At 37.5% G+C, this 15928-nt stretch overlaps 1 protein-coding gene across 4 annotated transcripts in view; it reads left to right on the forward strand.

The window, feature by feature from the left end:
• Nucleotides 1-12747, forward strand: part of LOC112467011 — a 108874-nt gene extending 96127 nt beyond the window's left edge. For all 4 annotated transcript variants that reach the window (XM_025035437.1, XM_025035436.1, XM_025035438.1 and 1 more), the window contains 2 exons: nt 6561-6698; nt 7909-12747. In XM_025035437.1, coding sequence (XP_024891205.1) covers nt 6561-6698; nt 7909-8946 — 1176 coding nt within the window. In that variant the 3' untranslated portion in view covers nt 8947-12747. The remainder of the gene's footprint in view (nt 1-6560; nt 6699-7908) is intronic.
• The last annotated feature ends 3181 nt before the right edge of the window (nt 12748-15928 follow it).

A 15928-nucleotide genomic window follows, 5' to 3' on the forward strand; every position in this document is an offset into this window, starting at 1 on the left:
ATTCTGCATATTAATTCAAGCACGAGAATAATATATTATATATCCAAAAATAACATAAAATAAAGTAGGATTTTTAAAGTTTATTTTAAGGATTTATTTATTTAATACAAATAATTTAATTATCTTTTTAATATAAAATTATTTATTTGAAAATAAAACAACATAAAAATATTTTTATGTATTTTATCTACATATAATTTCAATAAATAAATAAGTAAACCGAAAATCGCATAATTATGGATTCGTTTAGGTTATCAGTTCGGGTATCGTTTCCGATAAACCGTTCGGAGCTACGCCGTTAAATGACAGTAAACCAAAGACGAAGTACAGCCACGATAACGCTGTCGTCCGCGCGAGAGAACTCGACCGCGAAATTGCTCGTACGGACCAAACGCGACAAAATCACGACCTATACGCCCGCGCGGTATACGAGAAAGCGTGGATTCCATACAATTTTATACCGATATGCAGCGAAAGGGAGATTCGTTCCCTTTATCGCGCGGTAGCATCGTAATAGCTGAAAGTACGCGTCGTGCAGGGGCATGCAGCGTAAATCGTAAAAAGAAAACCCGTGCCTTGGTAGGAAAAATGATACGAGAGTTCAGAAGAGAATGATCATATTTCAGAGTCTCAGAAGTACTAGAATCAATGTCAGTGTACGGCGCGGAAACAGTAGGAAGATATCATGTGTTCAGAACGTATTATATGAACTTTTTTCATTATAGGGGAACTCATACAGTATTTTCATAAATGATTGTAATGTTAGGCAACATTAATGTTTGAAGTTAAAACAAAATATTTAGTGTTGATTTACTTCACTGAGAAAAATGTTTTGGTTATACCCTCAAGGCGTATACAAAAATATATTCGACTCATACAAATCAGAATTTTTGGTTATCATAATTTAATTCTGATTATTTCAATATTTTATAGCCAGAATGTTTTATAAACTTAACTATAAGTATCTAGTTCGTATCTTTCCGGTTGAATCTACCAGATTTCCAATTTATGTAACCAAATTTTTTTCCAGTATCGTATTTATTACTGTATATAAAAAAGTGAAAATGCAAGAAGTAAATAGATATCAGTAATAAATATCAGAAGTAATAGATATCAGTAATTTTATTTCAATTATTGGGTTTATTTACTTATTTTTTATTAAAAAAGGATATAATGAGCTTGAAAGAACGTTACGATTCTCGTGCCTCGTGCGGATCTATCTCTCGGTCGTTCGGATCTGTGCTTTAATGTATTAACAACAGACAGACTGAAGGAAATGTTCTCTAATGAGTAGCCTCTTTAGCGAGCTTGCTATCGAACGGGAGAAGGCAATGGGGAAATAAACAGGAAGTGCATTGGAAAGGCAACAAGGTGCTCACGCTTGCACAGAGTGTTTTCTTCTCTCTTGCTAATGAGAGGTTCTCAAACCTTTTTCTCGGTAATCCCGGTAGCGACTAATTATTTCTGTCTTGCAGAAACTTTCCGTTCCGTTACTATTTTGTTTTCTTCTTTCCCAGCTGCAGTATTGGTGTGCGTGGAGCATATTTATACTGCAGCTTGGTGAAAAATATTTCTAATACTGTTAGAAAGAAGCCATGCAAAGGCGAGACATAATAAACTTAAAGTAAAATCGCGAAGTAAAATGGTTGTCTCGAGATAAGGAGATTTGAAGTTTGTGCCGGTTGAACGAAACTAAATAGATCTCGATCAGTCTACATCTTTCCAATTTACAATCTTTTACATTTTTTCATTGACAATTATTGAAGCGCAAAATACAGGGATAGAAAAAAAGCGTAAAAGCTTGAAATTTCTCGTAAAATGCTCGAATTTTGTATCAAACGTTATTATATATATAAAACTTTACTATATGTCGAGCTGTATGAGATGACATTAATTAAATGCCTCCGGCTTTAAATTCGGATATTAATTCGTTTCACTGTCTGACGTGAGGGCAGCATAAAACAGACGTACTTCACTTGCGATTGAAGTACGAGTGGACTGAACTACGTGCGTGAACAATCCCGTAAAAATGCCTCTTTTAACGGGTTGACTCGGGAGCCTATGTGGATGGGAAAACGTAAATTTTATCGTGCGTGACCTTACATCTTCAGAAATTGCTTGTCACTTGGAAGGAAACGCGACTTCGCAGAAACGGCGAAACAAGAAGGTCGCGCATCCGACGCGGGATTTGTGTTTAGATAGGAACTGGATTCCTAGTTAGACTGTGTCTATACAGAGTATGGCAAGTAGTCGATATCACGTAGAACTTCGACGGTCTCGACGTGGGGATACACGAGTGATGTGTGTGAATGTACGATAGTTGTTGACCTTAAACACTGTTCCGACCGAGCGGTGTGTCCGAGCTGCGTGAAATACCTTAATGAATAGCACGCTTCTACTAACTCAAATATAGTAGATCTAATTTACACCCCGTGCGATGTGTTATATGGAATAGTTCTGTATCCTGCCGGAGGGCTACTTTGTAGAATGAAACGCGATGCTTTATCGCCATTTTTATGATTTTAATCAAATATCGCAACTTTTAAACAATCTATTTTCTAAGCATATACTGATTGCTATTGTCGATATTGTCAGATATTTATGTTTGAGTTAGAAATAAAGTGCGAGGGTTACGTAAAATCTTTTGCTATTTCGAATATACGTAATAAACTTTTTGTGAAAGTAGTTAATTCATATGTTAATAATTAAAAGCAACATCCTGCGACCGGAATTTACAGAGTGAATGCTGGCATTTACGGACATCGAATACGATGTCATAAATAGCGGAAATATTTAAAATTGCTCCCGTACCGTCATCTCTCCGGTACGAGCTCGTACTACGCGCTCGTACTACGTCGTTCGCGGACGACGTGGTCAAGAATTTCTATTGCTGAAATAGTACAAATTTTCCTCCGTGAAAACACGCGAAACCTCGTCGATAAACTGATTGGTCACTTTATACAAATTTTTGCACCACGCTATATTAATATTCGCAATAAGGAATTATGCAAGGTGGAATATTCTATTATAATAGAATGGCAATGTGTCGCGTATCACGTTGAGTTTTTTAAAAATCTGGCACACACTGACATTTGCAAAAATGGTATATCATGCTAGTGAATTTGCCAGATTGGGAATCGCGGGCTAAAATGGAACATATTTCGAATTCGCTCAAACTCGGACTTTATATCGATACCAATCACCATAAATCTGGGCAGTCGTTTTATGCACTTTGTACGATGGCCAATATCGATTACATAATGGAACAAAATGTGGGTAGAAAATAACGTGTTTTTGGGAATGTTTTTCGCGAATCACGTTTAATAGTAAACAATATACAAATAACACACAAATATCTTTCGCGATTGATCGTCAGATTTTGTATTTTATTTCGTAAGACAATTCTGACTAAATAAATTCTGTTCCTATTTTACAAATAACGTGCAAGAAAGCTTTCTAAGAAAAGAATAGGCTCCAAATTAAAAAAAAATTGTCGTTGTTAATATTGAAGTGTTTCGATATTCTAAATTGTATATACTATAAATAACAATTAAATAAAATAATAAAAATAAAATTATTTATTTAATTTATAATGGTACGCTATATACAATTAAGAAAGTTCACAATTTTATTACTTATAAAGTTTCACGAAGTTAGAGGCATTCTCAAATTCCTCATTAATTATCCACATATTCGTGCAATCATGTGGCGGTCGAAAGTAACATCTAAACTTCGCGATCCGCGTCGTTTATCGTACAGTTTCCCGCCGGTAAAGCCGACGAAAGGTGTCAGTTGCGCGTAGCAGTGGGCTCTCCAATGCGACAGTGGCGTTTAAACCGGCGCATTCACGAAAACGTGCAATGATTCCGGGCGTATGAGCATAACAATAAACCACTCTGACTCACGGAAGCAGAAGGAAGCATCCACTTGTGCAATCTCTCTTCCCGTGTTTCTCCCTCGGCCGCTTACTCGTACGCTCGCATACGGAACAGTATCACGGCTTTACAGCTTAATTCTTCCTTCAAGAGAGAGAGAGAGGGGGGAGAGAGAGAGTGCATATATGTGTGAAAAAGAAAGAAAAAAGAAAGATATGAAAACGACTCAGAAATAACGCCGAAAAATTCCAAGATGGGCGTTATAATAGCATTTCTTCCGGCATATCTGACGAAAAGGGGGATTTAATATCCGCGCGATCCTAATAATTGCTCAGCGGCAGTAAAATCTATTCGACAACTTGCAATTTTGTAATTACGTTACAAAAGTATGCGAGTAATGTAGAATTAAGATAGAGAAAGACGTAAATTTTAATAAATAATTGTATGTGCTTACATTAATGTATAAAAGAAAATATTAAGAAACACTTATGTACCAAATATTAATACAAACAGGTATCCCAAAAATATATTTCAATTCTACATTGCACTTATTCTACGCTCGTAGAAACTGATTTTCCATCGCGTTAAGCATTCTGGATTTAGGTGGACATGTTCTCGCTGTCGGAGCAACGAATTCACCTTGGGTAGTGCACGAGAGATAAACGCTGGGAAATTATAGTGCGACCACCGGGACGCAGAGAAATATACGCGGACGGAAGAAAAGGGAAACGGCATCTCTTTGAACTAGCATGTAAGCGAACACGGACAACATGTGACGTCGATATAAATTACTCTATAGTTTAACAGTGCATTCCAAGCTGGATCCGCGAGTAGCAATAATGTGGCCAAACGTTACTCTGTGTCAGTAGCGCGCAAGACCGGTCTGCGGAAATTAGTTATTACTGTATAAGCATTGAATATATAACGTGACTCGCTTACAATGTGTCGCGTAATACACACTCGCAGGACTTTCCGCATGCAAAGTTTCCCGGTCAGCATGAACTTACCGAATGCACTTCCTACGATAGAATAGTTTGCATTATCTATAATATTTTTATATAATTGTTAAACAAATTAAAGATACGTTTTTTACATCAAATTTCCAAAACTACTTATCTTCGGATTTTGAGCAAATTATTTTCAAAGCAATAGTTATTTAATTAGTACAGAGAGGGAAAAATTAAGATACACGCAAATACTCCACAGAAAAAAATTGGAAAATTCTTCTTTGAGCAAATAAATTCACATGATAATCGTACGAGCGATTACAAAGTTCATGATCTTAATCCATCTTATATCTAGCTGAAGTCTTGTTCACGATCTAGAATATACTTGATAATTTAATTACGGTACTACTTGCGCAAGTATGCAAATTTGCAACGTTTTGTGCGAGGCAAAGTTGCTATGTTATCGAAGCGATTTAATTTTGAGAAATACGTTCGTAGAACGCAGGAATCGATTGAATGTAAAAAATATAAATTCTGGAAGTTTGAAATAGAGGCATATAATAAGACATTATACAAAATGCTGACAGAAAAGATCTAAATGGAAAAATAGTTATGGTTAATCTTGTAGAATGTATCTTTTCGAGAAAAATTCCACATTAATGTGAAAGAATTCTTGTTGAACAATTATTAAAATAACGATTATTTCGCTCTTTATCAAGCGAAATCACTTTGTCCATTGCAAATGTGCTGTAGTAGCAAACACTTTATGCTTAAACTACAACAAACGTGATATAAAGTAGCGTTTCAACGAGTTACTCTCACGCTGCAACCACTTAAGTAAACGAGGAGCAAACAGGCAAAATCCGCGGCGGTGTTGCCATTCTACGAGAGACAAAGGACGGCACGCAAGAGACAGGAGTGCGGAGAGACAGGGACGAAGATGGATCGCGTCGATTCTACTTGCTTCATGCATTCTATGCGCCGCGCCGCGATGTTTCGCAAGTTTCTCCTTTGCGCTTGAACCCTTCCTGCGTAATGTGTAACGCTCTCCTGAAATTTCACGAAGGCATTTAGCGCGACACCTCTGTCACCGATAAATGTTGAAAACGGGATAGAACGACGGTGACAAGAGGGTGTATGTCGTGGTACAATGTCGAGGTGCACCGACGAATCCGCGCGAATCTTGAGACGCTATTGTCGGGAGGAGCTTGCGTCTGTAAGCCCAGATGGAAAAGCTCCAACCAGAACAAAATGATAATTAACACTGCCCTTTCATCTTCCAATATTTTATTTGATTTGAATGCTTTAACGGGTGCAACCGCACGTTGCGAATTATAAAATATCGACAATTATTCAATGCACCGGTGCAATATCAAACTCATTGTTATAAATGCGCATTTACAAACAATGTAATTGCAATAAGTTTGTCTGTGTAGCATCAAATTAAAATTAAACGCATGACGTATAAGAGGTTGTAGTCCTACAAATTGGAAGCCAAGAAAAAGCTATTTTTCTAATTAATGTTTAATTATTTTTACCTAAAATATACAGAGACAACTCATTATACACGCGAATATATGGTACAGGTTGCTATTAATTGAAATTAAATTAATTTAAAATCTTTTATATTTCAAAACGTTTACGCTTTGTATAATACCAGTTTTCTATCTAACATTAAATTAACATAATAAGCAACGATCAGGGATATTGAAGGCACGCTCAATTTCCTTATTTGCAGAAGAAGAACTTACGGTTGATCGATTCGCAGCACATCGTCATAATCCTCGTCGTTTTCTCTCTAATTATGTTTGGCATGAGCTTTGCCTTCGTCTTCAACTGCGTTCGGAAGCTCATCCGCGATCACCGCATTATCCAGGTGAGTGAATTTTATTTTCCCAACGCGAATTGCGAGCGCTCTCTCTCTCTCTCTCTCTCTCTCTCTCTCTCTCTCTCTCTCTCTGCCCTATCATACCTTCACTAAACGAGAAATCAGAAAATAAAGTCTCTACGGAAATACCTACGCGAAGGTTTTCTTCTATATTTCAGAAAATATTTTATAAAAGTTGTTCCGCGGATGTTCTTCTTCGTAAATACATCTCGTATTATTTATATAAAATTATTGATTATGATTGAGACTTGGTTGCAGGTTTTATTAAAAATCGACAAAACGTTCTTTTATAGCGGCAAGGCGAGAGCATTTTCTTTTTATGATCGCGCAATATTTCAGTGTGCCCGCAAAATTTATAGATCCTCGATGACATGACATTGCTTTGACGATGTGGTGTCTTTATTTCTCATCGGGATCAAGAAGTGATGAAAGTATTTATCTCGACGTTTCTTTACGTCCGCACGAAGAAATGTAAAAATTCAATTTTGTCGTTTTTTATAACTGCGTCTTCTTTGCATTCAATATTTAAAACCAGACTTAATCTTCTTAATGACAAAATCAGATCTCTTATTTTATAACAAGCTATTAAATACTGTTGCATTTATTTAATTAGATCGCGTAGAAAGGCAGGATAATATTTCAGCATATGTACACATATAACATATTTACACATATAGTGGTTGCATTTTCTCAAATAATAATTATACCAATATAAACGTTCAAATTTCTGTCCTATATTATCACAGTGTACTCTGCCATTTGTTATATGTATATTGTTCAACTCGTATTATAACATTGAATTAAAATAATATGAAACGTTTGTTATTAAATTTTAATTTGTGTACACAAATCATGAACTTGGAAGTTTGTTTATGTATTATGTATGTATTTTTTAACAAAATTAAAAGAGCGCTTCGAATGAGTGGCAAAAAAATTATATTTTCCAAAAAAGTATTTTAAAGTAGAAATTTCCAACTTTTAAAAAACCTCAAGCAATAATAAAATAATTTAGTTTCATACATTATATCAAAGTTGAAGCGTTTGTATTGTTATGAGCCAAGCCAATTTTTGTAAATTACTTTTTTCTTAAGCGTATTAACGAAATAATATTTTAAATAAATTACTAATAAACTTTATATGCAGATTAAATTTTATACTCATATTACTATGCATGCTTCGTCTTTTCATTTTCTTATAGGAGCACATAAGGCAATCTAGAGAGAATCGTTTAGACGAAATGGGTCGAAAATCGACACCGTGTCCAATTTCGGTTTCCACAACAGATCTACATGATCATGGCAGCGAATCGCCCAGTTTAGAAGTTTTGCCCAGCAAGGAATTGATGCCACCCACCACTATGATACTTCAGGAGTACACCAAGGACCTTGTTCTCGAGATGACTTATAACACGAGCGATATCACCGACATTCACCAGAGCAATAACGTGAGTAACGCTACGCAGGAACGTCTGCAGGAGTCCAGCGAGGAGCCGGAGATGCGTGACAACTGCTGCCAAACCCGAGAAAGTCTTTTTGAACCACGGATATCAGACGCGGGGGTGCCTCTAGGTTTCACGACCTTTGGCGTGCGCGCTCCCAGCTCTCATAACGGGACCAATTTTCATCATCACCATCATCATCATCTTCATCGTCAGCAGTCGCAACAGAGCCCGCAACAGTCTCATCAGAGCGCCCAATCCTCGCAGCCGAGCTCGCAATCGTCGCAACAGAGCTCGCAGCAACAGAGCATCTCTCAATGCTCCGGCTGTAGTCCGGCGTCCCGCGGACGGGACGGCAGTATGGGTATCTGTCCGAAGCATAATCCCATACCGGCGCCACCCGGCTGGTCGACGACCGAGTCCAGTTACCCACTGCCCATGCCGCACACTGCCCAGTATCCAGAACAGTTGGACTACCCGTCCTACCAGAGATTCCAAAGTCCCAAGCCCAGCAGAGATCCTAGCGGCGTCTATCGACAGTCGCCTAAGTTCATACGGCAAGCCACCTTGGGTTCCGGCGAGAGATACGGTAGTTCCATGTATGGATCCGGCCACGGCTCCAACAATACCACGTCCAGCACGTCGCAACACTCTTCCGGCAATACGCCTACTAAACGACAGCCTCAACCGACGTTGGATCCGAGGTATCGGGCGGAGGCGGTGATCGAGGTGGACCAGAGACGGCCGTTCAGCATAGAGAGCACAAAAAGCGCCCCGGACGTGATCGCGACGCACTGACGCCGGGGTCCTGGGGATTGGGAGCCCTACAAGAGACGCCATCCCCGTCAAAATTATCCGGCGGCGACTTGCAGCGACAGTGGGAACAAGGTGACCGTCGCTACGCAGAGTTCCCTCGACGACGACGCCTCGACCAGTTCCACCGTAGAAGCAAACTCCTCTTCCTGATCCACGTGTCGCGACGCGCCCGATCGCGAGAAATCGGGCGAGAAATTGCTTATGGTCAATGACTTCTGTGATCGCGAATTGTCGAGTGTCGACCAGCAGTCCGAGATCGATGATACATCGACTCATGTCCATCCGACTGGAGAGAGACGTGTCGAGGAACTCGCTGGAGAATCAACCAAATTGGAAGGATCGACAACAATCAGTGACGCGTCTGGTTGCAATTCAATCAATATCAACGCCGAGTCTCGACTCGACGGTTCAATTCCCACGCCGCGCTCGATAAATCGCACCGGTTGGACGACGGCGGGCGATTCGCTGATTTCAAAACCGTGGCGAGCAAATGCGGCCTTGAAGCTGCACGACTTGCCGATTCTACGACCACCGGAGGGCTTTAGGGTACCTGTGTTCAGGTGCAGGACTCCGTCTCTCTCCTGGCAGCACTGCGGGTGTCTCTCGCACACGCATCTACCGTTGCGGCGATCGTCGATCGCTTGGAGTGCCTTCGAGCGATGCAGCATGGATCCCACGTATCGCACCTGGCCTAATCGAGCCACGAGGAGATTCGGTCGTCCTTCGAGAAGAACGGTCGGTACTCAGAGCTCTCTCGACGGTGCTAGATCGTCCCTCGGCATTCTCCGATGCGTTGTCAGATCAATCGACATGACGGAGAGATCGCTGGACCAGGAGATCGGAGCTTCTATACCTTTCTAGTGTTTGCTTTACAGTTTGAATCACACCACGGCTGATTTTCGCGTCACTGTTGTTGGTTTTTTCTACACAGTGTGACGCGCACACGCTTTGACCTCACGTGCGAGTCACCACGTTTTTTTTTTCTCGAAGAAAAACGTGAATTTTCTCGAGCGCGGACTTGATGTTAGTCGCATCGTCATTAAAACGATAAAAGAGTGTACATCAATCATGTATATAGCCGTGTATGCGGTACGTTGTCGTTAGTATATGAGTGTGATCCACATAAGCAGTGACAACTGTATCCGCTTACAGTTGGAGCGTTTCCTAACGGAGGTAAAAAGTAAAAAGAGATATTGTCGAGTTAGTCGAGCGGACCAGGTAAGTGCGACGGTTTGTTAATGGTATCGCGCGAATAAATTTCTGACGGAAGCAACTGAAACCGAGCAATCGAGAAGCACATTTTTGTCTCATAAACAATCGCTGCCTTTTACGTTATCTGTGCGATAAATAAATTGTGAGCCGGAATAAAAGAAAGAGAAAAAATCTGGACCGTAGCTTAAACTTCGCGTTAGTACTTAAGCACGATTAAATCGAGTCTGAAGCATTCGCGATATATATAGAGAAAAAACGATGAAGAGAAGAAAAACGCGCTGTCGATTCCGGGAGAAGATGAAAGGATTCTTTTGCTTTTGAACTTGCACTTGAAATAAAGTACATTTAATAGTATTTATATTTACATATTTGCATTAATAGATTATTGTAATATTTTCTCATAATTTTTCTTTTAGAAATGTATACATAACGACTTTGGTTTAATATTATATCTCTTAAAATTGCAATGTGAGGTAATATTACGCCCGCGCCAGGATAATTAATTTTGCAAGGAAAAAAAAATATACGTGATTTATAGAATAAAGCGAGTATTTTTTTGTTTCGAACACTTCTCTTAGATATTAAACCCAAGTCTCTTAAAATTTTTTGGACCACTGTTACTTTTATTTTTATTATAATATAATTTCTGCTATAGGATAATTTTATCATATTGTGGCAAAGTTTCGTTCGATTGTTCGAATAATTTTGAATCTATAATAAAGCAGCGTAAGGTAAGAAAACGCGTTTTATCGATACCGATTATTGATTTCTGCGAAATCTCGCGGGCTTAATGGAACGTAACATATCGGGAACGGAACTTCATTCGTTCTTACACGTAGCACCGTCTGGGAACAGAGGCGGGAATCGAGGGCTATTAATCACTCGTGAACCGATGAGAAGAACAAACCTCCACGATGGCCTGCGGTCTTCCCCGCTTAGTCGCAAAGAAAGACGTGAATAAAGTGGTTTGTGGAGTCTCCCCGTGCGTCAGAAACGACTAATTATTTTTATCAGCTAGACATCAGTTGGTCTTGCGAATTATCGATGTCAGTACAAATTCGAGGAAGAAATTTAAAGCGTGCGCTTAATAAAGCCACTGAAGATTCATAGAACATTGTGTTTCTTTAATATCGAACGTATTTCCATCACGTAGTACTGTATACTTCGTGAAACGATACTTCTTCTTTAGCAACGCTGCGTGTAACGTGCCGGGAGACGCTTCCAATAATTCTTCCTACGAATCCGTCGCAGCTGGATCAAACCAAGATTAACGTGGAAAGTAAAACGCGTCATGTTCTAACAAAGGCATGTGTTCATGTTCCGCATTTAATCCAAAATGTGCCGACTGAAGTGCGACTCCAAGTAGAGATGTAAAGTCAGAGTCTTAATTCTCAGTATCGTTTAACGATATCCCGCGGAATGCGACTGGCATCGATTGACGTCGAGAGAGGATCGCGATGATGTGCAGATGCGCGCACGACGATAATATTAGGCAAACTATTTTTACATGTGGTGATTTCTACGGAAACGTGAGTTTGCGCGCGCTCGGTCAGCAGGTAGTTCAAGAAGTGCATTTATAATTCGTAATATACACACACATACACACTTATTTCACACATTCACGTACCTATTTTACTTATTTGCGTATAAATATGCATGTACCCGCGCGCACCCGATCGTGTCAAATTTGTATCTCCGATCGGCTGACACGCGCAGCTGTTCACGGTCCACAAACGCGCTACTTATTTTCATCAGCGTCCCAGGGCGTGTGAGTTGAATATCGGACAAACGGTGGCCTTGCGTCTATTTTACGAATGCCGCCGGGGACGTCTGAAATCATACGCGGTCTGATAACTACCCAAGCATGATAGTACGACGAGCATGCACGCGACGGCTGCACCAGTTTCCGCTTTATAAGCTCTATGTGCAAACCATTAGATCACTAGTGGCTTTCCAGCTGGACTGGCTGCTATTAATTCTCCGTATGTGGTTAATTCCTTGTAAATGTAAAAGCAATGTTATATGTGCTGCTTCTCTGTCTACTAATTTATAATTTAGCTGTTGAGCTGAAGAGTGTATGATATAAATGAATAATAATAAGTTGTATTATGAAGCATAAAGCATAATTTATTTTGACGTGATATTTTAAGCTTTTCGTAATAAAATAAATGGATTTTACATTCAGTACTTTCTCAAATCCCCCTTTTATTTCTGTTGTTCTGTTATTGCTGTATATTCTGTCAAAAAGTTGTTGACATGTATCAAAAGAAACCAAAAAATGCGACCATGCGTGCGCAGACTTTTATACCCACGACCAGATCGCTAATTAAATTAGTCAATTAAATTGATCAAGAGCGTGTTTATGATGATCGAGAGAACTATATTCACGACGCAGTTTTGAAAGAGGTCAATCAACCTACCTAATCGAGTATCCGATATGTACAGATCACATGTTAACGTTTAACGTGTAGAATATACAGAGTGTACACATTTGTATATAAACTCTCTACAATACAAATACTAAGAAGATACACATGAGACGGATTATAAATATAGTACTTTTAAAATAAACTGCCTATTTTCTGCCCTAATTTTCTCCACCTAATTCGAACGAGATGTATTACAAGGCTTTTAGCAAGCTTTTAAGGTAAGTCAACTTCGAGCGAGAGAAAATCAATAAGAAAGGATTCGCCTTTTGTGTTATTTGTTCTCGAAAACCGTTGTTATCTACGTGTTCACAATAATTGAGATACGATCGTGTTTTGTACAATCTGCGAGTTCTTCTTTCTATCGACTCTTTTTCACTCCAACTTTTAAATCTTTAATGTAAAATGCAAGTTCTACGTTTGTTTCGTTTTCTCTTATAATTAATCTTAAAAACTCAATTCAAGAAAGCTAGATGTATTTATTCCGTGTCATAATTTATAAGAACCAAGAATAATTTTTCTCTACCGTTACAAAACTTCACCCGCAGCTTTATATTACAATTTTTTCTGTACTTTACATTTTGTTATGTATCACAACAAAAAAATAAAAATAAAGTTTTATTTTAACATTTTTCTCTAGTATATATTATATCTTCATAATTTAAAAACATGTCTTTATAATTTCAAAAAAAATTGTTAAGTTTATTTTGATTCTCGTTTCTACAATATCATGTGCATCCGATTGCCTTTTATTCAAATTTTTGCCCTCTTTCTCGGTGTGATGCGTTATTACATTCTGTTCGGAATCTCACAGTAATAATACTTTCAGAGTTCGTTTCCTTTGTACGGAATCACCTATTTAATTATTGTAACACTGTTTCGATCAAATACATTCAACAAAAGATCAAAATAAAATTTTTTACAAATTGGTTGTTTCAAAATGTCTTCTGATTATTTTTCATTTTATATAATATCTTATACTGGGTGACCAATCGGAATACCAGTTTCTTGTTTACCTCAACCAATCGCATTGGTTATAAGCATCAATAGTTCCTACCAAGTTTGAATTGTCAAACTAACCAATTGTACGTGGTTACGGCAACCAAGTCAATGGTTATATATAGCTACCAATATACATATATCTAACCAAGAAAAACTTGATAAATTCAACCAAGCCTTTTTTTCGGTGTGTAAAAGAGTAAACAGGACAGTATCTGAATTGTCTTGTTTCCTATGTAATGGAGTAATTTTCACGAATGTTGCCACGATTTTTCCGAGAGAGACTTTACGACGAAATAAAACGGCGGGCAAGTAGACGCAAATAATGAAGACAAATGATGCGAGAAACTGCACACACAGAGGGATCAATGGTGACTGCAACTTTCCACTGTTATATATAAAATATTATAGTACATAAATGTAGAGCAAAACTGAGTATTTCAAAATTATTTTCTTTCTATTTTTTTACAGATTCTCGTTGACGTTTATAACATACAGATTTTAATGATAGAAATATGGCAATTTTACGCTCATAAATCAATATATATGCATACGTCCCTAAAACAGAATAACGCTCAATTTCCTCTTCTGCAATAACGTTTGCAATTTATTTATGTGCGCCTGCTATGTGTATAATAATGTTGAACTTACGTAAATACAAAGTATAATTCATAAATATACTTATATTTACGATCATTTACAGAATATTTATTCCGCAAATATAAAACAGTCATGCATTTGCTACAATAATATTTTTTAAACAAATTAAACCATCAGGAATAAGTTAGTTTTGTATTATTATATAATATATCTGTTTCTATTTTCTTTTTATTAAAATAAAACAGAATATATACGTGTGTTTAATAATAATTGATCTGTATAATTTTAAACTTTCAGCTTACTACACTTCAGAATTCATACTACTAGAGAAGTATTCAATTTTTATTATAAGAGATTTACATTACAAACGCTTATATCTTACGTTCCATACGTGTGATTCGTAATATACATTATACTATATTAAAGTAAAAATCCGATTTATGTATATACATATCACATATATATCAATCGAGATGATAAAACCGATAGGATTTTGATTTCTCGGCGCTTCCCGGTAACAAACGCGCGTGCAGTCCCCCCCTCATGAATTTATTCATGGTAAATATAAAACTATTCATGAACTAGATCCGACTGTGTGGTATGTCGCCGGTCGAATCGTCGCGGAGAAATGGCGCGTGAGTTACACCGCTCGCTCTATACCTTTGCAGCACACTCGAGGCACAATTTATCGCCGCGGTGACATTGAGCGTGCATAACGACGAAAAGTTTCGATACGCGGCGGGAAGCAGCGTTTTACAGTATGGATACAACAATTTTTCGGCCGCGCGTTTTTGGCCAAATACAGCCACGACCAAAAGTGTGAAATATCTCGAATAAATTGTGACGAACAGGACAATCATTTCTGTTAAAGAAGCGAAACATAGGCCACTTTTTAAATACCTTAACATCAATTATATTTAAGTATTTATTATAGACATAATTTAGATAGTAGTTTAAGAATGTGTGTGTACTACGCTTTTAACATTCTCTAGTTTCAGAAATTTAAAAAAAAACTTAATTTTTAATGTTTTATTATTTAACATATTTCTTTATTATTGATAATTTAGTTTAAAATTTTTAAATAAATTGAAATAAATATATATATATATATCAAATTAGACAGCGTTTAAAGTAAAAGTAGACAATAAATTTTAGATGTATATGCGTATATGTCAAAATTCACTAAAAATATATTTTATACCTTTCACCCAAGACTGTACAAAAGCGGACTTTTGTTGTGCATCCGTTTCACCAACTGTTTGTCAACGTTAACTAAATATTTTTACCGTACAGAAGAGTTGCTACCGGTGGTACATATAAATACGTGTATTCGTCAGCAGAGAAGTGGCTACGTTCATCTCTAGTGCGGCGCAATGTGTTATGAGTTTTAAGTCGTAAAATTCAAATAGGTTTCTTACATTTAAATTGTTATGGCCAGATTTTCTCGTCCAAGGTATACAAAAAAATAAAATACTCTATGTACCCTGCTATAAATCAAAAAGAATCTTACAAATAATAAAATATCATTTGTGATTTGTGTTAAACTAGTATTTGAATTTTAAATTGCGTCTGTAAAAGTTACAAAATCGTTTAAAAAAAAATAAATTTTGCTTGTTTTTAAAAATTAAATTAAAAAATAATGATTTTTAACAAATCACAAAAAATTAATAAATTTTTTTCTCTGCAATATAGATGGAACAATAAAATCACGACAGAGATTTTCGGAA

The sequence above is a fragment of the Temnothorax curvispinosus genome, unplaced genomic scaffold (genome assembly GCF_003070985.1).
Source record: "Temnothorax curvispinosus isolate PA1 unplaced genomic scaffold, ASM307098v1 QBEX01016800.1, whole genome shotgun sequence".
NCBI lineage: Eukaryota > Metazoa > Arthropoda > Insecta > Hymenoptera > Formicidae > Temnothorax > Temnothorax curvispinosus.